A 26,821-nucleotide genomic window follows, 5' to 3' on the forward strand; every position below is an offset into this window, starting at 1 on the left:
AAAAAAATATTTGTAGAACAGACAGAGAATAATCTGGCCCAACCTTCGAAGTGACACAGCACTATTGTTTCAAACAATAAGGTCCAATATACACTGAGGGCATATTCAGTTGTTTCTGCTTAGTTGTTCATTCATGCTTTCACATTCTGTGGTGATAAAATATGACAATTTCTATTTTCAACCACTTCAGAATTCCTTGTATTTACCCAAAATAATGGCGGTGGCTTAGTATTACCCTGGGGTTAATACATTGACAGGGTTCGATAGTCTTATCTCGTGATTAAATCTGCGGGAAAACTTAGAAAATGGAAGAAAACATAAGGACAGCATAGCTTTTCAAAAATCTTTTCACAAAACAATAACAAAGAAAGGCTGCTCGGACTGCGTCCTTACATGTGGCAGATAGTGTGAAAACATATTAAAGAAGAAAAGAAAAATGTCTCCAACAAGACAAATAAAGGTTTATGCTGCTGTTCAACATTGCCATGTGACATCCCCGTCCCAGATTATTTTTTTTAGAAACAGTCATTGTCAGAAAGACCATTTGTTTTTTTCCCCACAATACCCAAAATTGAATAAATAATCAGGGTGAAGTGGAGGAAACAAAAGATTCAGTCTTTAGTACAGTCACATTTAGGCAAACTCCTTAGTATCCCACCGTTAACCTTTTTTAAATTTGAGTGCAAATGCAATAAGCCAGCAGAAATTGCTCTTATACGTATTATTCAATAACTTACCCCCCCGTCACCCCTCCCACCCCCCTGGGGAAAACAAAGCAGGACGGAAGCAGGACGCTGTAGTATCGCACCACATCGAGGTAAAACAGTGCCTCTCTATGGCATGTTTTATTTCTTCTACCACTTGGTGTAGTGCACGTCAGTCTCCTCTACCTGTGGTGACAGAGCGCTCCGTACTTAAAAAGAAACAAAAAAAAAAGAATCCAACCAGTACTGTGTCAAACACAGTCACTTTTGGGTAACATCAGAATCAGTTCTGACGTGTGTCAGACTGTGGTCTGTGAGAAACGTCCCGGTGAGAAATGGAGTTCTTTTGCGTAGTGATGGTATATCTTGAGGCAATAGTAGCTGTTTTTTTAATCATTTCTATGCAGGTTTGTGGCATTGTTGTTGCTGTTGTTTTCCATTATTTCTCTGTATTCGTTGTTTGTATTCATGCATGCAAGCGTGGGTTGTAGGGTTTGTTCTTGTCCGTGTATCTCCAAGACAGAATGATAACTGGTAATCGAAAAGGATTCTTCAAAGTTAAAAAGCATTGTTACGTTATTGTATTTCTTTGAATGGTGTATTCAATGCATTGGTGCATATATTAAAAGGCTATCATCTTAAATGTGTGCACATGTGTGTGTGTCTTTGTGTGTGTGTGTGGTTAGCGGGGGCTGTCTGCAGCAGACACAGGCATCACATTGACAATCTAATCCAATGTGTCATGGGAAAGTATGCATGAAAAAACAAGTCCATGTGATAGATTATTAGTTAGATTGCAGAGAAGTCTTTAACTTTCCCAGGAAACCCTCTTTCCTCTTCTTTATCATAAAAATGAAGTCCTCTTTTATAACAGGAAATGAAAGTTGTTTAGTTCAATTGTGCTAATTCAGTGCTTGACCTTTAATTGCTTATTAAGACAACTGTCTCTCTGATCCGTTTCTCCCAAGGTTACATGGGGTTTTTTTCTTTCAGAAAACTGAATGATTTTAAAAACCATCATATCACACACTCCGTGGACTGCCAGCCAGCAAGTGTTGCGTCTGTGCAGCGCTGATATCATGAATCATTACAGCCATTTGTTCTGGTATCAGGCCTTTGTGATATTGCTGCAAGAGCTGAAATACTGAGTCAATACAGCACATACGAAGAAGAGGGTGGAGCAGAAATCATTGATTTGCGTGATGTGCTAACACAATGCCTGTGTCTACTTCCACTATCAATTAAGTAAGTGTGTACACAAGCACACGGGTGCGCATGCATGTGTGACAAGTTTCTGTTAGCGAGATCTACGAGCGCTGCTTTGTGTGCTGACGATTCCTGGTGAGGAAGCACAGAGGAGAAGAAAGAGCGCCGGACAAGATGCAAGCAAAAGAAAAACGAGGTGTTAAAACAGATTTCACAATGTGAGAGGCAGCTCCCAACAAGGGATGTTCACTGTCCATTCACCCTCAGACCTTGTTCAAAACTTTCCACTTCCTGCTCCGACGGCGCGTCGCCACAATTGCCTGCCTCAGCACCTGGGATCAAAGTCGGTGCCCCAAGTGATGCATTGACACCTTCTAACCCAGCTTCTTCCTCATCTTCCTCTTGCTCCTCCTGCACAACTCCTTCGCCTTCAGCCTCAGCTCCAGCCGCCCTGGACCCGGGGCTGCCCTCTGTGAGCGGTGGGTGAGTCCTAAGAGGGTCCTTACGATCTGCATAATACCTCTGCTCTAGGTTCTTGAAGTCGGCCTCGAAGGGGAGGGATACCCCTTGTTGAGAGGCACCCAGTGCCAGGCCAAGACCCACAGCAGCACCCATGCCCATTCCTGCACGGTACACCTCCATGCCGTCAGGCAGCATGGACTTGATCTTCGGCAACCATCGCTTGCGCACACGCCTCGCGTTGGTGCACATGTCGGCAGCAATCACATTCATTTCACTCTCCTTGAAGTTAGGGTTGAAATTCTGACAGTAGACTGTAAAAGAGAGAAAATAGCAAACTGCGTGTGGGCAAATTGTGTTTTGGGGAAATTCTGTCACATTTATATGAAATGATCGGGACAATAAACCTACGTTTTACAGCGTTGAGGACCCTGCTGTCCAGGGGTTTCCTACTGGGGTCACTAGTAGAGGAACGGATACCTGTCCCACAGCTATTGGCTAAAGTGTTTCTGCAATGATACAGAGTCAACACCAGGGGGCAGAGTCAGCTACAGGCACATGCAGTCGGCAAACATTGGAACACACACAACTAACTGCATTGCACAAACATGGCCACAGATGGAGTGTGAAAGTTGGTCTGTGACAACTGCGGCTGTGTTGGAGTCATAAACACGGACTTGAATATCACAGTAGGTCCTTAAAGACGACACCAGACTCTGTGGTAGTGCACGCCTTGATACTCACCGATCAAAGAACGTAGCTAGCAGCCGTCGGAGCAGGACTTTGTGTTTGATACCGGCACATAGATGACAGTTCATCAGCTGGCCTCGAGTCATAAACACCTGCGTACCTGTGCAGATAAACAAAAATGCAATCGAATGAGAAACACACACATTTCTTCATCTTTAGAGACTTCAGCATTTCTCTCGTTGATGCAACCACCACTACGTCTTTTACTACATTTGAAATTCATGTTCAATGAGATGTTTAATGGAGCTGGAGAACCACACACTGAAAGGAAAATAATCTAAATAAAGACCATACAAGCATAACGTTAAATTCCTTGGTTTTGCTTGCTTTAAAAAACTGTCTCTTTCAAATCCATGCATTGTTTTCTGCGTCTCACATATAGATGTGAGACGCATAATGGAACACATTTGAAATGTGTTCCATTATGTTTTTGATTCAATTACATTAAGATCTGATTGAAGCGGACAAACTTCACACTGCTTTACATGTGCACATATTGGGTTCGACTGGGCCGAAGTCTGCTCTTTTGTGTGAGAAGGTTCAACATGAAATTGATTCAACTTTTCAAGGAATGCTATCGCTTTAGCTTGATGTTGAGCGGTGCCTCTGCATTGAACAGCTCTGGTCTTACAGCCAAGAGCAAAATCTGGCAGCTCCGCCAAAGTTTCTCTCATCGAACCAGAGATCTTTTCCCTCGTGCACTCGGAGCCATACAAGGGGCCATTTGGCAAACCCCTGTCTGTCGTAGGCTTTTTACTCCAAAGTGACTTCTGTCTAGTCACTCCCCCATAAAGGCCGGATTGATGGCTGCTGCAGAGATGGTCATCCTTTCTATTACACTCGTCAGTCTCTACAGGAGAAAAGTGTTCATCTTTGTGTTCTCCCATTCAGACATGGCACAGTGACATGGGTCAAACCTGAATGAGTCAATCATCTGACCCTGGATTGGGAATGAGTAAAATTTGCTGAGTTGTCAGTGGTGTCAGTTTGACCCATTTAAATAGGGAAAAGAATTGAACTGACTGTTGTTAACCAACTTTCTTTTATTACATGCTTTAAAATTGAAGTCATTTTAAATTAGAACTGCGGTTTCTTTCCTTCTGGTCAAAGCAGGTTGCATACATGCGTCTGTTGGATATAAAGGGATATAAGAGAAGGTCACTGTTACCTCTGCAATCTAATCTCTGCCCAGTAATGCCTTTTTTACACTAAACTTTTTTTCCCCAATGGTGCATCATGTTGGATATTACACTTGTGCTGGAAACTGAGGAGCTCTCTAGTCTCTCTGTCTTGCCAAATAAGCACGTTCATTCAGATGTCATGTTTCCATCCCTGCCAATCAAACCCGGAGCCGATAAAAACCCATGTCTACTGCAAAGTGATTTGACCAGGGAGGGAACACCGATTGTATTAATTCCCATTACAGACAAAATCCTGATGCGGGTGTGTGGGTTAGTGGGTTTCTTTGACAGATGGAACAAGTGAACAACAGCCTAAAAGGATTCCATTTCACATGGATGGAGTCTTCAACTTTCAGATTTTTTAGTTGAAATTGATTTATTTAGTTAAATTAAATTTAGGGCGGCACGTAATAGCAAGAAGGTTCTTGGTTAGAACCCAGAGTTTGCATGTTCTCTCTGTGTCTGTGTGGGTTTTCTCCGGGTGCTACGGCTTCCTCCCACAGTCGAAAGACATGCAAATTGGATTCAGATTAATTGGAGGCTCTAAATTGTCCGGAGATGCAAATGTGAGTGTTCATAGTTTGTCTCTGTAAGTTGGCCCTGCACCTCTCACCCAATGCCAGCTCTGATTGGCTCTAGCCCCCACCCTGTGTGAGCCTCAAAGGATAAGCTGTATAGATAATGGGATGTGAATTTTATTTGACAAGCTTTTGAGTTTTAAATTATCTAAATGTGGACAAATTGTGGAGGAATGCGCGCCCTTACCAGCTACCAATTCCAGCTTCTCCCCGGGGTCCCCCTCGGTGTAGAGCTTCGGGTGGCAGCGGTACCCTATCTGGCTGATGAGGCTTGCAGGCAGCGCCACCAGGTCCCGGCGGATCAGCACACAGTTGCGGTTCTCCAAGGCCAAGGGCACCACTGCCATCTCTGGCTTGTCCTGGACTGAAGAAAGAAAGGAGGAATAGAGAAGGTTCAAATAGAGTTTAAAAAACCCCGAGAAGGGTTACGCAAACCACATCAACAAAGAGGGAGCAGGATGGTGTAATCTCATACAAAACTGTTGTGTTTCATAAATGTTTCAGAGCTTTGCAGATGTATACCAGATAAGTCATGATGCTGCATCAGCAACTTGAGTTTTGGAGGGGGACAGTTCCAAAGCTGGGTGTTAGGTTCTAAATCGCAAAATTCCTTCCTTTAACCTCTAAGATGACTCGCGAGTGTATGCACATGCACGCACCTCTCCAACACATACGCGCACACACACACACACACACAGGAACGGACCTGAATGGTTCTCAAATATCCCACAATGTCACCCTGGGGTGCTCTGAATGATTGCAGATAGAGTGGATTTCATAAATATCTGAAACTCTAGAATTTGACAAACCTGCGTGATGCCTTTGAGCTGCAGGATGCTAAGAATGACAGAAAGAGTGTGTGTGTGTGTGTGTGTGTGTGTGTGTGTGTGTGTGTGTGATTTTGAGTTTGTGACTATCCATCAGTGTCAAGCTTGTGGGTTAATTTGTAAATGCAAACACGTGATTATGGCTTCTCTGCGTGCATGTGTAGGCAAATGTACACCGACAGCAGATGATGAGTACAACATAACAAAAAGCAGCACAGACTAGATGTGATAAGGAGTGTGTTGTTGGTCACGATGCACTCCAATCATAACTCCATAAAGCTATCTTTATGCTGAGAGAACCCACACACACATTGGAGGCACACAACATCCTGCCTATTCAAGATGCGCAGGGTACATGATTTATGAAAGATTAAATAATGTAACTGGGATGAAATTAATGTGCATCTGTTTTTTTGGCTCAATCCATAAGAAGTCTGGAAAAGGAGAATCAAAAGCCCTAATTTTCTGAATAAATATATATTTCTGCAAGTCATACCGACTTCTACTTTTAGCTTTGGACGATATTAAAGGCATTTTGTGTATCTGAGCCAAGGGCAATTGAGAAAGTGATGCACTTAGTCAGATCTTACATGACTGGAAAGATAAACTCGATGAAGGATAGTAATAATAAAAGTCTAGTTGTTGAGTTTGTTGTGATGTAAAATTGTAATACGACCTTTTGAGAACAACATCCTGCATTCTAGAGAGATTTGGATGATAAATGAGATTCCATCTTTGGCTGTTTGAATTAACGAAATACTCACTCCCATAGGGGTTAGCTGAACGTCCATAGAGATGACTGTAGGCATCCTCTGTCATTCCATCATAGGGCTCTTCCTCAAACTCCTCATCCTCATTCTGGTAGGATGTTGGACTGTCAGTGGTGGGCAAGCTGGACGATCCAGGACTGGACCTTTCGACTCCTAATCCTCCTCCGGCTCCACCTCCGCCGGCCCCTTGAAGGTGGTAAGTAGGCATACCGGGGACTGGGTTCCCTCCAGCTGTCGTGTAGAACAACGAACTCGCCCTCGCCAGCCGACTTCCCAACTCCGAGGAAGAAATCTTGCTTTGTATTGAGGGTATCGTCAGGGGTGTCGGTTCGCCCCCTTCTAGTTTAATCTTACGCTGAAGGAGCAAAGACTGAGGCCAACCGGGGGTTCCCAGCAGGGCAGCCACCGCCAGGCCGTTACCATTATTAGAGGGACTCTGTGGTTCAGAACATGTTTCCTCTAAAGACCCCGCTGTTTGCGAGTCACAGTGAGGTGAGTTGGCTTTGAACATTAGGTCCATGCCTCTTTCAACTATATGCTGAATTTGGAGGTAGCCAGCTGTGTACATGACCACCAGCTGTTCGCTAGCTGCCATTGTTAGCTTCCCTGTGTAGCAGAAAGTGAGGATCTGCTCAAAGCAAGCAGGTGTGACTGAGGAGGGCAACTCAAACTGGGTCTTGGTGGAGCTGCTGAAGAGGTCACGGAAGTAGAGGCTGCTGGCAGCCAAAACGGCCCGGTGGGCTTTAAAAGCCTGACCTGGTTGATGGAAATAACAGAGAACAGAAGAAGAAGTTGAGAATGAATGATGAAGAATTTAAATGCTGTTTCTTTGAGTTCTGTGAAATAAAATCTCCAGATTTCCTGCTATTCTACCTTTGACCAGGATGGATACATCACAGTAGTGTCCCAGCAGGCGCTGCTCGTTGAGGGAGCCGAGGACCGTGGCTCCAAAGTTGGGTATCTCCACATGGAGCAGCTGGGACATGTTGGCAGAGGAAGATGGGGGCTTCAGATATTCACTGCAGACTCTGCCACTGAGAGAGGCATCTGTAAAAGAAAACGTGGAGCATTGGAGAGGAGAAACACTGTGATAAAAGGAGTGAATCGAAAACGTGTAAAAGATGACAAGACGTGCCAGGAGGAGGTAAGAGAGGTGAGAAGGAGAACGATTGAGAGTCTCAAAAGGAGCAAAGACCAAGAAAGAAAAAAAAAGGGAGTTGAGGCGAAGTGAGAAAATGAAGAGAGTTGAGGGAGAAGTGAGAGGTGTGTGAAAGAGAGATGGATATGTATGCGGAGAATGGTGGGTGAGAGATTAGAGGCGGGAGCGAGAAAGGAGGAGTCAAGTCGGAGCAAGAGAAACAACACTGAATACAATACAGTGCCGTGCCTACTGTACACGAGAACAATGTGAAATGCCTCAATGCTATGTTGTGTAACATGGTCTAAATTCCAGGAACCTGGATTCCAGGACTGAGTCCATGCATTGCCCTAAATGAATCAACAACAGTTCTCCTGTGGACGCAGATGACCTGTGAGACGGCCATGACAACAACTTTCTTTCTGTCTTCTCTTATTTCTCTCAGCGAGGAAATCAAACTGAATCAGTTTCTCTACATTTTGCAGACTCCATATTGTTGTCAGACACACGACACACAACACACACACACACGCACGCACACACACGACTTTGAGGCATAATTACACCTTCTTTCCTTCCCTGAACCTTGTGTCATTGTTTTTTTCTCTTCCTCCCCACCAACCCACTTTCTCACACACACACACACACACACACACACACACACACACACACACACACACACACACACACACACACACACACACACACACACACACACACACACACACACACACACACACACACACACACACACACACACACACACACACACACACACACACACTAGTTTCACTATTAAGAAATGCTGCAGAATAGTTTCCAGGAATACAAACAGAAAAAAGTCCCCCCCCCCCCTTCTCTCTAACACACACACACACACACACACACACACACGTACACAAACACACATAAATGCGTGCACACTCACACTCCCACTTCATGAGTCCATACAGGCAGACATGCACAGGCTCACTTACATAAAGGCGTGCATGCATGAACACATAGAGCCCGGGCTGCATGAGGGAGATGACTGTGTACTCTGGCACGCAAGCACTCACCTGGAGAAGCCAGCACATGACTTTTCCTGTGCTAACACACACACACAGACACACATATAAAGAAAGTGCTATCCCAGACAGTTCTGACCTGTGTTAAGCCAGTCCTGTGGTTCAGACACACCATGGAGCCTGGATACACACAAACACACCAGCAGCAGCGGCGGCAGGAGAAGCAGCCCGGACCAGGACAGACGAAGAGTAGTTAAAGAGATGGAGGGAGAGCACTCTGATGTACTCCGTCTGGTCGACTCCCTCTTTTCACTTAAAGTGTCATTCCCACTGTTTCAAGAAGACGATCCCCCCACTGCCGTCTGACTGACTTTTTCTCTCTGTCTGTCTTCACACAGCCCTATCTTCTATCTCTATATCCTCCAAAGCCCAATTCTCCCTGCTCGCTGTCTGTTCTACTGCCGTCTCAAAGCCTCCCTCCACCTCCCTGTCATTATCTCTCCCTCTGTTTCTCTCTCTCTCGCTCTCTCTCTCTCTCTATTCTCCAAGGGTTGAATTCAACAAGTGCCGCTGTAAGAGAGAGAGAGAGAAGGAGAATGGGGAGAGAGAGACAGAGCGAGAGAGAGAGAGGAGCAGAGCGAATCAATGATGAAAGGAGTGGGAGGCTCGGTGCGCGTGCGTGTGTCTGATCAATGCAGTATCTATACGTCGCAGGGAGTGGGAGGGAGAGAAAAACACAGGCTACAGTTACAGACGGAGACAGAGACTGGGCAGAGCTACAGAGCAAAGGGAGGGAGGGAGTGAGCGAGGGAGGGAGGGAGGGGAGAGTTGAGACAGAGAGAAAGTCATTCGAGGACAGTACGAGCAGAGAAAGACAATTAGGTTGAAGCAACTTCTGCCACTTTGCCCCCCGGACACAGATTCCTATATGGTGGGTGTAGATAGAACAGGGGTGACTAAGACGAAAAAGGAGAAATGAAAAGAGCTCATGGAGGTCACCGCCGTCATTAATTAATTAGACAGTGAATAGTGAAACTTCAGAAAATCCCTTGTTTGACGCAAGTCTGGAGAGAATGCGTCACTTGATCGTCTTGGTAAAGCAAACTCTTACCGACTTGGAAGCCATAATATATACACTGCAGTGATCCTCTAAGCCGAGCTATTTAAGAATTAAAAAGGTTAATCAAAAACACAGTCTGTCATTTTTAAGGTATTTCCCTATTTTCTTGCAGTACAGACAATAGTTTTTTTGTTTTTTTTTTTAAAGACATTTTACTTTTGAGCAAGTGTTGTGTATTTTCTCTGAATCATGCAAAGACCTTCTCTGCCAAACACCTACACACGAGCAGAGAGAAGTTCTGTCTTCATGGAAGACTGTTTGGTACATGAATTGATAAATTGAATGATTAATTTACGCCCGCGCCTTGGTGGCTCAGCTTATGCAGGTTGATATTTTATGTTTTTTCATGTCATTTTTTTTTTTTTACCACCAACTGGGAAAAGGCCTCCCTGAAATGTGGCTTGATGTGCATGAGGCAGGACATGGAGCCAGATATGTCACAGCCTGTGACGGGGAAGGAAAGACAAAAGATAACATCAAGCAGAAAGGATAATTTCCAGAGAGATGCGAGTGCGAGGATAAGAATACCAAACTGATGTAAGTGCATGCACAGTATATATGTTGTGTAATAGCAGCAAAAAGCTAAAACCACATTGTGGGAAGTTTTCTGCATTTTGGATGATGCAACATGAAGACAGTAAACATTTTGGTAAATCATTTCAAGATCTCATTCCATCCTCGCACCTCAGAAAACACAATCTGTGAAACAAAAAAGAAAAACCTGATGCAGACCTTTATATTATCACGAGTGTGGTTTCAGAAAGCAGCCAGACACATTGCACTTCTTTTTTTTTTTGCCAGACAAACCTCAAGTAGAGAAAGTTGCGCTAAACCCGAACAAACTTTTACTCTTCAGTCACAGCGGAAATGCGAAAGGGAGGATATCACAAAGCTTTGAATGCAGTGAGTGAGTCAGAGTTTGCCCCAGCAGTGTGATATCTGCACGGCACATATAGGTACACATGAGTGAGCACCCAACAAAAAAAAAAAAGAGCACAGTCAAACACAAATCCGCAAGCACACTGACGCAAACAGACATTCACTGTTCTTTTCCACACATACGCCAACACACGAGTCAAGGTATCCTGCTCGTGCACACACACGTTCTGTTTGTCTGTCCTTCTGTGAACCCGCCACACTGCTTTTCCACCAGTCCGTCCATCACTTATTGTTACAATTGTGTCCTTACATCGCCTCCTGCTTCTCCTCTTCCTCTCTCCCTCTCTCTCTCTCCCTGTTCTCTATCCTTTCCGCCCCGCATACCACGTACCCACTGTCTCTCTGCCAATTAATGCACACAGGGCTGCATTGCAGTGAGGCTGGCGCGTGCCACAGCAGCAAAAGCACAGTACAGAGTCTACAGACATGCATGTACGTGCCAGCCGGGCAGAGCGAGAGGGGAGGGGAGGGAAGGGACGGATGGGTGGGTGTGAGGGAGGGGGGGTTGAAGAGAGGAAAAAGGGAGGGGGGAGAGAAAGAGCAAAAAGGAGAGCGAACGAGTGAACGGAGAATATGTCGAGTCAGGCAGACGGCGCGGCGGTGTGCCACACTGCACATATACACAGGCTCACATATGTGGACGTATAAATATATATATAGATATATATCTAGATATATATATATATATTTATATATGCAGGAATGGAGAAAAAAATGCCTGCTGTGTGCATCCGCAGAACAAGTGCAAAGACTCACACATTCCAACAGCACACACACGTATGCAAACACACAAAATCAGGCACACGCAAATTGCAATCTCCTCTGCCTGCATTAAATATAGACTTTGCACATCCCTGATAAAAAATATAAGGCATGAACTCCCTCAACTTGTTTGCCTGGTGATTGCTGTATATGTGCTGCCCGTGTCCTCGTTCCCCTCTGTGTCTGTTTATATTTCCATGTCAAAGTTTCTCCCATACCAAGGCGTGTTTTTTATAATCATTTTTATATACCGAGCTGTGACTTTTGGCACTGTATTTCAGGTGTGTGTGTGTGTGTGTGTCGGCGTAGTTTGTGAGTTGAGCTGTGAGTTTTGAACGCCGCTCTGATTGCTGTTGTCTGCTTTGTTGGAATGTGTTACATCCATTTTAATCAAGGATTCATACCTACGCACAGTGTTATTAACTGTAGCAGCAGGTCCAGGCATATTTGAATAATATGAAGAAATGAGCTGATTCGCCAGGTGGCACACACACACACACACACACACACACACACACACACACACACACACACACACACACACACACACACACACACACACACACACACACACACACACACACACACACACACACACACACACACTTTAATTGCTAGTTAAATGTTAGCTATACCCAATGACAACAGGGTAGCATTCAAACATAAAACCATAAAAGTCATACACAGCTAAGATGGATGTATCGGCCATTTATCATCTGGCGGAGCAGTTCAACTGGGTTCAATCGTATTGAGGTAAAGTTGGTGTCATATAATGCAAATTTAAACCTAACTCCGATACCTATATATTAAGAGGATATCTGCACAGAAATGTTATAAGGATAATGAATATCTCATTTAAAGCTGAGAAATAAAAGAAAAAAGGCAGACTGACGGAAAATTTTGAAGTGAGCCGAACAGGAACGGCTCCTTCCCCTCTCGCTTATGTTGCCTCTATACAATCTCAATATGAACAGTCCCCTCGTTATAAATATTCAGATCCTGCAGTTGTTCTCATGTCTAAAGTGTACCAGACAACAGATTCTATCCACGTTGAGACGGCAACGCTCCCTGGCAACAGTTCTACCAATCGGGACGGAGCGGGTGTCTGCCTGAGTCTGTCTGAGTATCATTATGGGATGTCGAGAGAGAGAGAGGGAGCGAGAAAGAGTGAGAGAGGCTGCTTATCACTGCTTATAATGCAACATCATTCCCTGTGTATAGACCCCGCTGGGTGAAGTTGTCTGCACATAGTCAGGATCAAAATCGTCTTTTTCCTAAAAAAAAAAAAGAAAATGATTCACACAGTTATGTAACAAACAGACAACTCTGAAATGATTTGTGGTGGGCTGAATATTGTCTGGTATCTTTCCACTTGTATTCACTCAATATGCACACTAATCACCCCAGTCACTGACTATAGGAGAAGGAGAGAGAGAGGCTGAATTTCAGGTTTAACTGCAGGCACAATGCTGTCTGTCTGTGGGAATACAAGGAGGTCATGTAGACAATCAAATGCAGAGGATGCATGAAAACCTGTCTCATCATGTATTGCCAGACTTTAAATGTCACAATAGAAAGTATGAGTTTTTTTATACATCTATGTCTTTCATTTATTTGTCCTAATCAATATAGTGTGACCAATTCGAGCTTCTGGACGTCTGAAATGTGTAACTCCATATGTAAGATTGCCATGCCCACCTATGTGACATCACCTTCAGGCTTTGCACATAATGCAGCTATGATCAATGAAAGAAACAATGGTTCTAATGACGATGTGCAATGTGAAAGGGGTCATTCAGAGTATCAAACTCGCAGAGAGAGTTATAAACTCTGCAGTTTGCAGACAGTTATACAAAGTTTTCTACCATCTTTTAGTTCAATGTCTTAATTCTCCAGTATGCAACTTCAACTTGAATTCATCCACTCACACAACTTTATATTCAGCCCTACATACAGCAGGCAGCTGTTAAAGTGAATAATATCAGACAAACCTATCGTTGATGCAGCATTAAGCAGCTTAGGGCGCTTGGGTATTGTTCTCAGGAGGTGGTGGAGAACAAATGCAGAGCCAAAAGAAGAGTTTTGTTAAGTGGCTAAAAACAAGAATCTACCAAAATGAATTCTAATATATATATATATATTACAAGGTAACTTGGACGAGGTAATGTTGTGTGTGTGTTCATTAATTTAGATATATAATGTGCTCTTGTTCTCGTTCCTCATCATTCACATTTTTTTCAAATGTTAAAAAAATTGGCAGTCCTACTGGCTGTTGTAGCTTTTGTCTATTCAATAATTTGTAATTCAGGCAATTACATTTTTGAAAATTGTAGTTTGAGACTTTATTGCAGCAGTAAACTGAAAGGGTTCGGGACTTAATCAAACACAAGAACAGTGGGGTACCAGTCAGTTTAGCTTGCATTCCCGGTGATGTGCAGAAAGAAAACCAGACAGAAGGTGGAAGAGCATGTACAGTGTGTGAGTGAATGTGCGTGTGTGTATTTGTGTGTGTGTGTGTGTGTGTGTGGGTGATCCTCCGGAGGCAAATGCATCGCTAATGGACTCCAAGTGGCTGAGGGAGGTAAACAAACAAACAGCAGTGGCCACTATATCACACCAAACTCCAGTGACACACACAAACACACACACACACACACACAAACACACACACGCACACACGCACACACAGAACCCACAAACCCATGGACATACGTTATGCCTATTAGCATATATTTGATATCTGAAGATGTGGAGATGAAAGAGGCAGGGAGATCGAAAGGTACATGACGGGAGGCATTTTTGAGAGAAGTGAAAACGGGGAGTGGAAGACGGGAGGCAGACGGACATTAAGAGGGAGGAGGAGGGAGGGAGTGTGTGTGAAAGATGCAAATAGAAAAGAACAAGAGAGAACTTGACAAAGTGCAGTCACAGTGAAATGAGGCGGCATGATAGACAAAGGTAAAGCTCAAAAGGAGTTTGGGTGAGGAGAGACATTGTAAGACCCAAGACGACCGAACAAATACATTCTGTCTAAATAGACAAGATTGGTTGAAGGAATCATATTCCCAATCAAAACTTGACCAGTATTGCTATGCCTGGATATATTGGTGACAAAGCCAAGGCACAGACGTACAGTTTGTTCAAATCAAACGAGATTCCGCATTGACGACTCAAAGATGTCAGCATCACCGAACAGGCCTCCAAGACTGCCATATCTAGGAAATAGAGCCCTGCTCTGTGAGGAAAAAGGGAAGAGAGTGCAGAGTGACACAAGAACATCAGGGGAAAGCGTTTAGGGACAAAGACAGTTGGATTTTTTTTTGGGTAATAATAAGCTCATATTGCAGAACCGCAGGAGCCTCCGGGTCGTTCCAGTTTATAGAAACATATAAGTGTGACGTCGGAGGCAGCAAGGATACTCAGGCCCAGGACACACGCAAGACCGAAGTATTTTGAACAAACAATGACACAAGACCAAAAAGCCCCCTCTAGTTTATAAGGAAGCAACGTAAGCAGCACAGGAAGAAAAGGAGCCAAAAGAGAGAAGCAAAAGCACACAAAATGATTCAAGAGTCATCAGTGGAATAAATGTGTTCGAGATCAGTTTGACAGCAGCAGTAGCAGCATTTGGAATGTGTAAACAAACAAACTGCATCATGGTTACCATGTGATATTTCTACTTTTGGGACAGTTTCTAACTAATAAATGCTTAACTTTGGCAGCAGCACACAGCTGCCATGTGACCATTGGGTCATATAACTGTACATTTTCCATGAGCCTGAGGGCCCTAATTTCATGCTGGCAGACACTGATCTACCATCCACTATTTATATTTTTGAGATTAGTTTCTCTCACCCTTTAATATTTGGTTATTTTGTGTACCACCATGAAGGAGAGCATTCAGACATTGGTGCCATTTAAGGTATCCATAGCATGTTATATACCTCTGACAACCTGGTTGGTTGGTTTGTAAGTTGAAAGGTTGGAAGGTGGATTTGTTTATTGGTTTATTTGATTTTCAATGCAAGGAAAGGGCGATATCTAGGTGATATCTAGAAGTGTGGGCAATTGGGTGCAGCTTGAATGTATTCAAGGAGACTTATGGGTCTTGAGGGAGGTGTGTGCCATTCAGAATTGAATGAAAATTGTTTTCCAGAAAAAAAAGGGGAAAGGTTGTGTAGTTTTTCTTATCCTCCCTTTATGAAGGTAGGATATATTTCAAGTCTGAGTTCTAGACTCAATTAGGTGAAGTCAGGTGCCAGGCATTTAAAAAATGGCAACTTTATCAATCAAGCGCCTAAGTTATATCTAAAACTTCTTCACGGAATAAAGTCAGTATGAAAGTATGTGAACTTTAAATATGTCTATCTTGAAACACACTTGAAACAAACATCGCTTCCCCATGGCATCACAGTAAAGGTGTTGTTCTCCTTGTGACTTGACAAGGACACCAGTTGAATCTCATTTGTGGCATCTCGAACACGCCCCCCCCCCCCGTTTCCAAACTGCGATGGTGCCATGACAGGGACCTTACTGATTTAAGAAGGAGCTAATTAGCTCTGGTTGATGCCTGCCTTCAGAGCACCTAGATAATTTATTCTCGCAAGTACGATTACAAAGCAAGTGTGCCGCAGCTGTGCTAGCACTCCTGGCCACAAGACATCTGATACTCGAGGATTCTAAAACACAGTGGATTTGTGCAGCTTCTTGCACTTTGATTCGCAAGCACATGGCCCCGAAAACTACATTGGTATTGTCTTTAATACGTCCTTCATCTGGGGACAACAGGGGCCATCGGAGGATCTGCTGAGTGTCACTGACTGTCACACAAGGACTTCAATTAGGTTACATTTCACTGGACGTCTCACTGTTTGCGAGTGTATGAGTAACAGTGGTGACACACCCTATGCATTTGTTCCAAGCATGACTTGATTTTCACAGTGCTTCAGATGGCAGAACATGGAGGAAATCAGGATAAATTAGCGAGAAGTAAAAGCTCATGAGTGGTGATCATGCACACACTCACATGCTATACAGAAAAGACACATGAATGGAGTGGTGAGAGAAAAGGAAGTTTTCATTTTTGGGTTGTTGTTTTGAATCTACATACTGTTTACATTTAATGTTGATCTGCTCAACAGACAAACATAAAATTTATATTTTTTTGTGGTTGTGTCTTGATTTATCAATAATACTGTTTACTTGAGGACTGTTTACTTTCCCTAAAACCTTCCTAGAATATGTCATATCTTGTTACAATTCATGTTCGCTAGTATGTGCATGAAAACACTACAAACTAAATTTATATTCATCCTTATATACAAATCTCTACATCTCTTTCACTTCTACAAGTTGTTGCCTTTTGTTTCCACAATTCGTTGTATATGTTGATCTATATTGTAACATTCAGATCTTTGTCGATGCAAACTCCAAGTCAGCCTGTGAAAATGCGATCGAGAATTTGGAGGTGGATTCCTTGTTTTACACTCATTCAAACAGCTTCATTGGTTCTACTGACTGTCGGGGAGTTTCTGGCCATTTAAACTTCTTTCAGCTTGGTGGGGGAGTTTCAAGCTGTTAACAGAAACAAATGCATTTGTTTGAAATGTGGTTTCAAACAGTCACTGTGTGTTCAGGGAAAATTAGGAAAAAAGTACAGCAAAAAAATAGTAACTTATTGTCTTTATCAATTTCACAGCCTCATTCATCCAAGCACTCTGTAACGCGGAGATTTTGGGGGTTATTTCTTTCGAAAGAATAACTTGTTTGCCAGCAATATATTGGAGAATTATAGCAAACACCCTCATAAGGCCAGGTTCTTATATTTTATCCTTGTAGCTGCTGGGGCATAGCTGAAAAAACTCTCCCTAGAAAAACAACATGACCGACTCGAGTTTAAATACAACTACATTACCTCCTGTCAAAGTGGAACATTTCCTTTTGTACTGTTTAACCTGGTCTATAGGTTTTTACCTGTTGGAAACACGTAGTCTGTTGCAAAAACAATTTCAAAAAGTCTATGCTGTAGGTGTACACGTGCTAGAAGCATGTGACATGTTGCAACAGTGGATTTACATTCCAAGAACAATTCAAATCTGTGGTTAACAGCTGCAGTGTCAATCAAACAAGGGCTCTTTAAGGTGAGAGTAATAAATAACACAATAAATTAGCTTATGCACCTTTAAGTGTGAAAGCTGCTTGTAATTCTTCAAGAGTAAAAATACAGCTCACAAGGCGCTTGTCTGCATGAAAAACAAATTTAAGGTTGGAGCAGGGGGTTGCATTATCACATCAAACTTGAAAAGCTGCCTGGTGAAGTTCCCAGTGCGTATAACAGTGACGGTGAGAAGTAGAGTGTGTGGCAGGGGAGGCTGGGTGTGGGGGTGAAACAGAAGTAGAGAGCGGGAAGGGGGGGGGGGGGGGGCATGGAGAGAATAAACATGCCATTTTGATCACCATGCGCTGCCGTGTCTGAGCTGAATGCTCTACAGTGACACATGCGTGACATCAGAGCAGCCCAACATGGCTACCAGAGGAGCCCGGTGCAACGCAAAAAAATGAGGACACATCTTTCAGCATCAGTGCCCCACTGTCTACAGACAGGCATACACAAACACACACGCACACACACCCACACAGAGAGAGAGAGAGAGAGAGCAGTGCCGACACTGACTGAGTGCCCTGTGTACATTTCTCAATTAGAGCAGACAGAATGCTTTAATTCACTCTCCTCCATGAATAAAAAAAAACCCTGCAGGAAAAAGAACTGCTATTTGATATCATGAACTGGGGTTGGTGGATAAAAAGAACGTCTCATGACATGCGGCAAAGATTTCCCATGATTAAAAAAAAAAAGAATAATCACAATGTTGCCTAGTGTTGGCATGTATCATAAAAGACGGTTTGTTCATGTGCACAGCGTTACGTACACATTTATTTTTAGTGCATATACTCCCCCCCCCACCACCACCAACACTACCCTCCTCCAGCAGACGCCCCCCACACACACACACACACCCTCCCCACACACACACAGACACGCACACTTCACTGACCTAAGAATCTTCCAGTCAGCACCAGACTAAGCGAGCACACATGTGCTCAAATAACATGTCACCTTGGATAACCTCATAACGCGGCTAACATACTGAAAAGGTCTCATGCTGACCTATGTGCACAGAGCTTGTCTATCTCTGTCTCAAGTCAGAGCTGATCAAACGACACGGAAAGACACAGAGAAACTCGAGCAGCAGCAAAATCCCACGTTATTTTTTTTTTTTTTGCAGATATTCATTTGTGTAGCTGAGGGACAGTGAGTCGAGGGCAGGAGAAGTACGATATGGGAGATTCACTGTGAAATGAGTGATCCTACTTAAAGAGTTCAGGGTATAATGCTGTTCTGTAGTTAAACAACCTTGATTAACATTGTTTTCTTGTTTGTCTGTCAGGTCAGTGCAGGGCTATATGACTTATAATGCTGTTAGACTGATGATATAGAGCAATGTGGCCTATACTGGTTCACGCAGTCATAAAATGTAATTACTCTATCCACAGATTGCTTTTATGACCTACTTGTTTTGAATTGTACCAAGTCTTTATAAATATGACTATTATTATCACCACAGTAGCTACAAAGAGCCTCTTTATCCATGAACTAAAACATTTTTTATGTTTAAGATTGTGAGATTTTTTGCGGTCTTGCTGCTATTTAGATAAGAAGGTTGATGCTGTACTCTTGGTATGTACATGTATACTAAAAACACCGGTTAGTGACCTTAGCTTAGCAATAAGATCAGATTAAGCTAGCTGGGCATTGTTGCAGCATCCACCAGCTACCAGAGAGCATTCATTCATTAAATACGCAATCAATTGTTGAATTTTTCCAAATAACAAAAAGTAATATCGACAAGTTTTATGAGGGTAAAGTACATAAATATTTATAATTTGAGCCTGCGTTTGTGCTAAGCTCATCTAACTAGCCTGAGGCTGTAGCTTCATAATGAAAGCACATATACAAGGGTGTAGTTGGCATCAGGTTAGCTTTGATTAGCTTTGTTTAGCATACAGACAGATACCAGAAAGCTTACTTATATCTATTTTGTTTAATTCATTTAGAATAACAAAAAATTATATCAACAAGCTACAGTTTAATCAGGTGCGTACTGCAACTTTTCATCCAAGCCAGGCTAGGAGTTTTCATCCGTTTCCTGTTAGCTTAGCTAAGCACAAAGTCCGGAAACAGCTAGCTTGGTTATGTCGGAGGGTTAAAAGATTATCCACCAGCAACGACCAGGTCTTTATGCTAAGCTAAGCTATGTCGCCACTGACTGTAGCTGTATATTGAGCTGACATAGACAAGTGCGTCATCAATCTATCGCTCAGAAAAAAAGCAAATTATCTCCCAGACTACATTAATTGTTGCCAATACATGTCAGGACAAAATTTCAAGTCAAGTTTTTTCAAAGTTCTTCGGGGAACTTCTACAAATATCAGGTAAGCAATGCTAATGCTGTGATTTAGCGATAATTGCTAAAGTATGTTAGCAGTGTAAATGGGAGATGGGGGGGGGGCGTGCAGTCAAAACCACCCACCTCAGATTCCTGTCTTTTTCCACTCTGAGCGCTGTGCCCGGCTGTGAGGACACGAGGAGGACATGCAGAGCAGGTCATCGCCACAGAGACGGGGGGGGGGGGGGGGGGGGGTCAGCCCATTGGCTTACCTCACTTATTACCTTAAGTAGTAATTAGCACGCTTTGTTTACTGCCAGGAGCCTTGAGAGAGGCTTGAAGTTTGCAGCAATTTAATTATGTACAGCAGACAGCAAAAGAGCATGGAAAATTGAGGTGGGCTGCGAGGATAAATGCCATCCATGGTGGTCTCTCTGTCTACGTCTGCGTGAGTGAGTGTGCGTCTGCATGATTTCGTGGGGTTTATTTATGTGTTTCTGTGTGTGTTTGTGCATGTCTGCAGGCGTCATCTCCCGAATTATAGGTTTGCCTTTCACAGTGAGTCTAATGTCCCACCGCTGAAAATCTAAGGATCTGGGAAAATTGTTCTAAACCTATTCAGGCTTCTGCGGCTTCACTTACAGTGGAGCCTTTGCAAAGATATGGGGAGTTTAAAGAGTTCAAGCTCGCACAATCTTTCTCTGGAGATATTTGGTGAATGCCAGTGACCTTATTATTCTAAGTCCTGACATAATGCAGATTAAACATACGGGGTTCTACCAAGGCTCGCCAATTCTGCAGATGAAAGGCTTTAGGCAATAATAAGAGTGATTATACAAGTATGAACAACTTTGAAATCTTTACAGAATTGCTCTTAATGCATCTTCTATTATAAAAAGTGGAATTATATACTCATAATGCTACATAACCTTCAAGAATTTTCAATATACTGATGCCATGAGTACTGTCGAACGAGTAACATAAAGTGCAAAATCAAATTTCCATCCTATTTGAGAAGCAGATCTCATGACTATATCAGAAACACGTCCTCATCATGATTCTCAACAGTCTGAAGCGCTCTAATATGGCTAGGTGCTCCTATTCATGCTGAAAATACTCAGAACAATGAAATGTGCACATGCTCCCTTTCTTTTCGCCTTTTTTTTTAATACACAAGCACAAATGCACAGACATGTACAATCACACTCTCAACACACTCATACACAAACACACACCACACACGCAACACAGGCACGACATTCATACCATGTGATCTTGCTAGGCATTATGCCAACGGCCAGACATGTCACTTACCAGAAATCTCTGAGACAGAGCGAGAGAGTGAGAGAGTGAGAGAGTGAAAGAGAGAGAGAGAAAGAGAGAGGGAAATTCTGCACATTTGTGAGAGCTCCTTGTCAAGTGTGAGTACAGTGCATACACTGGGAACATGAAATTTAGCTGCTACAGTTATCTGCAATGTAGTGTGTGGTGTGGGGGCTGTGATTCTGAGAAAAAAAAAAAGGAAAGGAAAGAAAGAGAGACACGTGATCTTTGAGATCTAATGTGGAATTGTTCTGAGGAACATGCCATGTTTACTGTCCATTGTCTCCATTCTTGGAAGGCTTCCTGAAAAGCACGTAGCACGCCAGGACCTTCCAAATCAGTTACATTTCAAAATCAGAAACGGTTCCTGCTGATCCTTCCTCTCATTTACCCCCACTCAGTGTTTCCCTGCATATGCATGAATGGTGTCTGTTGGTGCATAGCACATGACAGTAAAGATGGAAAAACACAGATCACAGAACCTATGCTCCACATTATCATATTTGTGTGTGCTTCAACAAACACAACTCACACATCCTTCCTCATTTTTTATCTAGTCTTTTGTCTTATCTTTGTGAGAAAATCTTCTCAATTCTAAGAAGAAGATAGATATATCTGGCACACTATATATTAAACGAGCACCGTATTCGAGGAACTGCACACAACCCTGTCTGGCTTTATTTGTTTAAAATCACCTTTTTACACCACAAACACGCTGCGCACTCGTAGCTTGGCTGCAAAACCACACTAATCACTGGTTTAGCTTTTTTCCCCAGCTGGATCCCATCCCAATCATATTTGATTTTGATTCAGGTGGGAAACGTTAGCTTACCACGTTAGCAGACCAGTGGAACATTGGTCATTTGACCGTAATTTAGTTTATTCAAGTAAATTTATCTGATTTGATGTGACTCCCAAATTGATTCATGCTTTGATGAGGAAACACGTGGATGTGGCGAGGTCACTGGGGCCTTCAGCTTTGTTGACTGTTCATGTACGTTTTACAACTGGGACTTTATGATCCTATAAACCCCATGCAAATAGCTGAGAGGATGGTCTTCCTTTTCAGGTAACAATAGAAATATTGGAGGGTGAACAGATTAATGGAAATACGAGACGTTAAATATGGTAGCCAACTACTCTCATGTTCAAAGATGTTTGGGCTTTTCCACCACAAAAGAAAACAAGGTTGTGTTTGGCCAACATTTGCATGCTGGCCAAAAAAAACCAATCCAATACAGACCTTGAAATAATTGGGTTGCAGTTTTCAAGCAGGTTTTAATTGTAGACACTTGACGGAAAAAGCAGTTGAACACCTCCTCAGTCAAAGAGAAACTACTGTGAGCTGGAGGACAGATTTGGCAAGAAAATATGAGGAAAGACATCTTACACCATATAAAAAGTCGCAATAATATCTGTGTTGTATTTATCTGGTATGGATGAGCATTAGAGGCAGGGATAGGAACAAAAATAGCATTTTGAATTTGACAATATAGTCAAAATGTTGAGGAAAAAAAGTTGAAAAGTTAAGAATAAAGTCCAACTAAAGCAGAGGAGGAGGATGTTTTTTTTCCATTGTACAGTTTGAAAAGATAGTTGAAATGTTAAGAATAAACTCAAACTAATCCAGAGGAGGAAGATTTTTTAAATTCTGCTTGGTTGGTTATGTCACGGCTAAGAAAGGAAAACCCTTTACATTATTGATATGATACAGCTATTAAATGAGCATATTGTTGCACCACTTCAGAAAATCACTCTCACACTCCAGGGATGTGACATTTTGGCAGCTCATATAACTGTCAGTCGCTCCTCTAACTGGATTTGAGTTACCAAAAAAGTGAAGTTCACTCTCCACATTTCAACTTCATTCTCGAAATGCAAACCCTTCCTCTTCTCCAGTTTTTTCTTCTTATGTCTGGCCCTAATAGTCTTCAGTACATAACATTTACTTTTTGTATTTAAGCTCCAACCAACGAAGCCTGAACACAGGAGCTGAAGCAGCAGCAGCAGCAGAAACTTGTCTTTTAAATCCATCAGGGTTTAACCAGAGTCGGCTCTGCGTTATATGCAGAAAGTACTGGCCTAATGCATGAGAATATGATGTACGAGTTGTGCCCTGTATCGCATACCATCAGCAATGACTCATCACTGTCTCAGGAAAGGAAAACATCATACACGCATAAAGCTACTCCCCACACACGCATAGGCAGAGAAGGAGTGCATCGAGCATGAGGGCACACACACACAAACACAAACACACACACACAGCAAATAAAGCAGCGCCGAGGACGAACGTGGACTCCAGGTTTTAAATGTTACAGTTCGGATCAATAAAAGTGTTTTAAGGTCTGCCTATGATGATTTTTAACATCAGTAGCATGCAGTGTTATTCTTCTGTGTGTGTGTTAGAATTGACAAAGACGCTTGTCCTGAAATATTTACCATCCACAAAATCCCAGTGTAAATCACCTTTAGGTTTTCTCCAAGTGCTCGACATATTTATCGAGCACTGCTGGACGCTAACTTGTATCTCTTATAAAGCTCCGGATAAATTTTTACAGAGGTTGTAACCTGACTGTGCTTTTTCTGACAGTTTTACTCTTCACCTCTTGCCGTCAGTGCCCAGCATCAGTTACATTTGAAACTAGTGTTGCCGTTCTCTTGCCTTGACACTCCCTCCACTTGCAGACAACCCCGGGCCCCCTTGTGGAATGCTGTATAGCGTGAGGCCTATGGAGGAAGGGCATCCCGGGACACAGCGAGAGCACACAAATACACACTCACACACACACACACCCGCACACACTACATATGCTAACACAGCCACTAACACGCACATAGACAAATACAGCTGTTGAGAGCCTTCACAACCCTTTGGCAGACTTCCAAGTCAAAGACGAGTGCTGGAAGGCCTCCGTTTAGAGAGAAAGAGAGAGAGAGAAAAAAAAAAGTCTCACATTTTCCATGTATGTTGTGTTTAACACTTGACAGATAGAAAGTTGGCAGCACAGACGCCACATTACCTCGAACTGATTTCCCCCCCATCCCGTACTGTGGGGAGGAGGAAGATTATAAAAAAGTATCTTGATGCAGAGCTCGTCTACAAATGCAACACATCTCATTATCGCCCATGGTATATTTCACAGAAGAGAAGCAGAAACAGAAGGGACGTGTTTCTTTAAAGACAAGACTCACACTACACTGGTTTAATGATTCAGACACTCAGACAGATCTATAAGTAAGGGCTTAAGGAACTGATCCAACCTGTGTGACTTCTGTTAGGGCACTAGGATCCTTAGTTCATATAAGAAAGATAAAGATGTCGCCCATAGCCAATGAGCAAATATGTGTGTGTTTTTTTTCCTTTGCATAATCATCTTGACAACAAACACATGACTCCGCTGTGGTCTAGAGACAATAAGACAGAGAGCAGGGTGTCAGAGAGAAAAGGAGTGTGTGTGAGAGAGAGGGAAGGAAAGTGACAGGAAATTATGAAAATGGCCACAGGCTGCGTGTTGGCCAGCCACAAACTGCACCCATGTACACACACAGGAGGGGAGGGGAGGGGAGTGTATGTATAGTCAGATATGGCTGCTGCAGGGTTCAGGTGAGGTAAACAAAGCCACAACTGACATATCAGACACTGCGGGCTACAGTTACGTGCAAGAAGGGGAAAAACTTGTTTTTCAACCTTTAATTGAATCTGAATTTGCTGCTAAACATATTAACAGTATGAATTTAAAGCGCCTTGGAACCCTTGGGTCCCATTTGGTTCCAGTCCAAGGATTTTATAGCCTTTATTGTGTAATTTTTGTAAATGATTATAAATGTTGTTTTTAGGGCACCAAGGTTTGATTTTAAAGGCTAAACCATCATTTAAACATGCAGATACCTTGAAGTAACACTTTAAATGCTTGTGGGTGAGGGTTCATACAGTGACACTCTTCAAACCTTCGCTCAAGTTATTTAAACCTTTCGGCATTTGCATCGTTGGTGCACATTTTGGTCCAGCCCAAGAACCTTTTATCCCATGTTTCAATTTTGAAAATGATCATATATGTTGTTGACAATTCTCTTGCACTCAGATTAGATTTTAAACACAAAATCACCTTTTAAACATGCGGACATTCCTTAAACTAACAATACAATACAGGCAACACTCCTCCAACCTTTGCTCACAAGTATTTGAACCGTTATCTCAACATATCGTCATGTTTAAATAATGGATTTGTGCCCATTTTGGCCCAGCCCAAGGACTTAATGGCTTTTAATAATGTATTTTGTTGTCTATTATTATAAATGTTGTTGATTTTTTAGTGCACTCAGTTTAGACTTTAAACACTAAAGCATCATTTGAACATTCAGACACCTTGAAGTAACACTTTAAGATCCTTGTGAGTGAGATGTTTGAGACGGCAGCTGCACTGGATCAAACCCTAACACACATGTATTTAAACTGTTAAATTAAGGTATATCAAAGAATTTATAGCCTTAATTATGACATTTTTTTGTAAATAATAATTAATGTTGAGAGCACCAAGGTTAGACTTGAAACACAAAACCATCATTTAAACATGCAGATACTGCTTAAACTAGCACTTACGAGTGTGGCAGCTGCACTGAATCATATAGGAACTCTGCACTGCCCCCAAAAAACCCCTGCAACCTCAGCTGATCTCTGTGCTGCTTGGAGCAGTCGTGCAGTATATAGCAACACAATAGATGCATTATGGGTGGAGATTTTTTTTTTTGGGGGGGGGGGTGTTTTGACTTCATTATGACGCAAGAGCGATAATAAATCCCACCACTTTCTCTCTGCTCGTGCAGCTGAAACTAATGACAATAATATTTTTTTTTTTTTAAAGCGCTGTCCAAAATAGGACTCCACTGTCCTGAGGAATGTGGGAGGGCAAAAATAAAAACTACAAAAATATGATGTGTGATTGGTGGTGGTGGTGCTGGGGAGGAGGGGGGGGGGGGGCACACACGTTCTGTGCGTAAAATCCACTCATCCAAATGACTTTGTATGGAAGTTAAAGAGTGTAAAAACTTGACTTTAGCAGAGTGCAGTGTGGTGGTGGCGCGGATGAGAGGAGATCGTGGCTGTGTGTATGCGCACAGGGGAAGGGAACGAGGGAGTAAATGCATGGTAATGAGAAAAAGAAGAAGAAGAAGAAGAAGCCTATGCGTCATGCAGATCAGTCATTGTAAACACGGAGCCAAGACGAGCCTATAGAGCCGTGGATGTATTTACCCAGAGAGATGAGGTTATTCCATGCGCCGCGGCTGTAAGCGCTGCTCCCTCCGGTCAGACCTCCAAAGTTTTGCTGGGTTGTTTCAAAAGAAGACGGGAAGGGAAAAGAAAGAAGGGAAAAGAAAGAGCAGGCCCCTGGCTTCCCTCTGGTCCGCTGTCTCTCCCTCTATCTCTCCCTCTTCGGTCCTGGCTCTCCCATCTCTCTCTCTCTCTCCCACTCTCTCTCGCTCTTTCTTTCTCTCTCTCTCTCTCTCTCCGCTGTCCCCCTTTACAGGAAGTGAACTCACATGCACAGTGCGCGGACCGCGAGCTGCTGCCTGACATCACGCACGGCTCTCGGTGTGCACTTCTTTTTT

General features: G+C 42.9%; 1 protein-coding gene across 1 annotated transcript; it reads right to left on the reverse strand.

Annotated features, from left to right (window-relative positions):
* LOC132999156 (nucleus accumbens-associated protein 2) lies at nucleotides 1–26,821 on the reverse strand. The gene is made up of 7 exons (XM_061068946.1): nucleotides 26,466–26,821; nucleotides 7,349–7,522; nucleotides 6,470–7,231; nucleotides 5,066–5,242; nucleotides 3,114–3,219; nucleotides 2,781–2,878; nucleotides 1–2,683 (listed from the first exon to the last, which is right to left on the reverse strand). The coding sequence occupies exons 2-7, from the start codon at nucleotides 7,458–7,460 to the stop codon at nucleotides 2,157–2,159; spliced, it is 1,782 nt and encodes a 593-aa protein (XP_060924929.1). The 5' UTR covers nucleotides 7,461–7,522; nucleotides 26,466–26,821; the 3' UTR covers nucleotides 1–2,156.

The sequence above is a fragment of the Limanda limanda genome, chromosome 1, assembly GCF_963576545.1.
Source record: "Limanda limanda chromosome 1, fLimLim1.1, whole genome shotgun sequence".
NCBI classification, from domain to species: Eukaryota; Metazoa; Chordata; class Actinopteri; order Pleuronectiformes; family Pleuronectidae; genus Limanda; species Limanda limanda.

Bases quoted from the DNA above. Each gene is read 5' to 3' on its own strand.
- LOC132999156 (XM_061068946.1), bottom strand. From the start codon at position 7,460: ATGTCCCAGCTGCTCCATGTGGAGATACCCAACTTTGGAGCCACGGTC. The intron at 7,232-7,348 runs GTAGAATAGCAG...TCCATCAACCAG, and splicing joins TGTATCCATCCTGGTCAAAG to GTCAGGCTTTTAAAGCCCAC. The intron at 2,684-2,780 runs GTAGGTTTATTG...TCTCTTTTACAG, and splicing joins GGTCCTCAACGCTGTAAAAC to TCTACTGTCAGAATTTCAAC.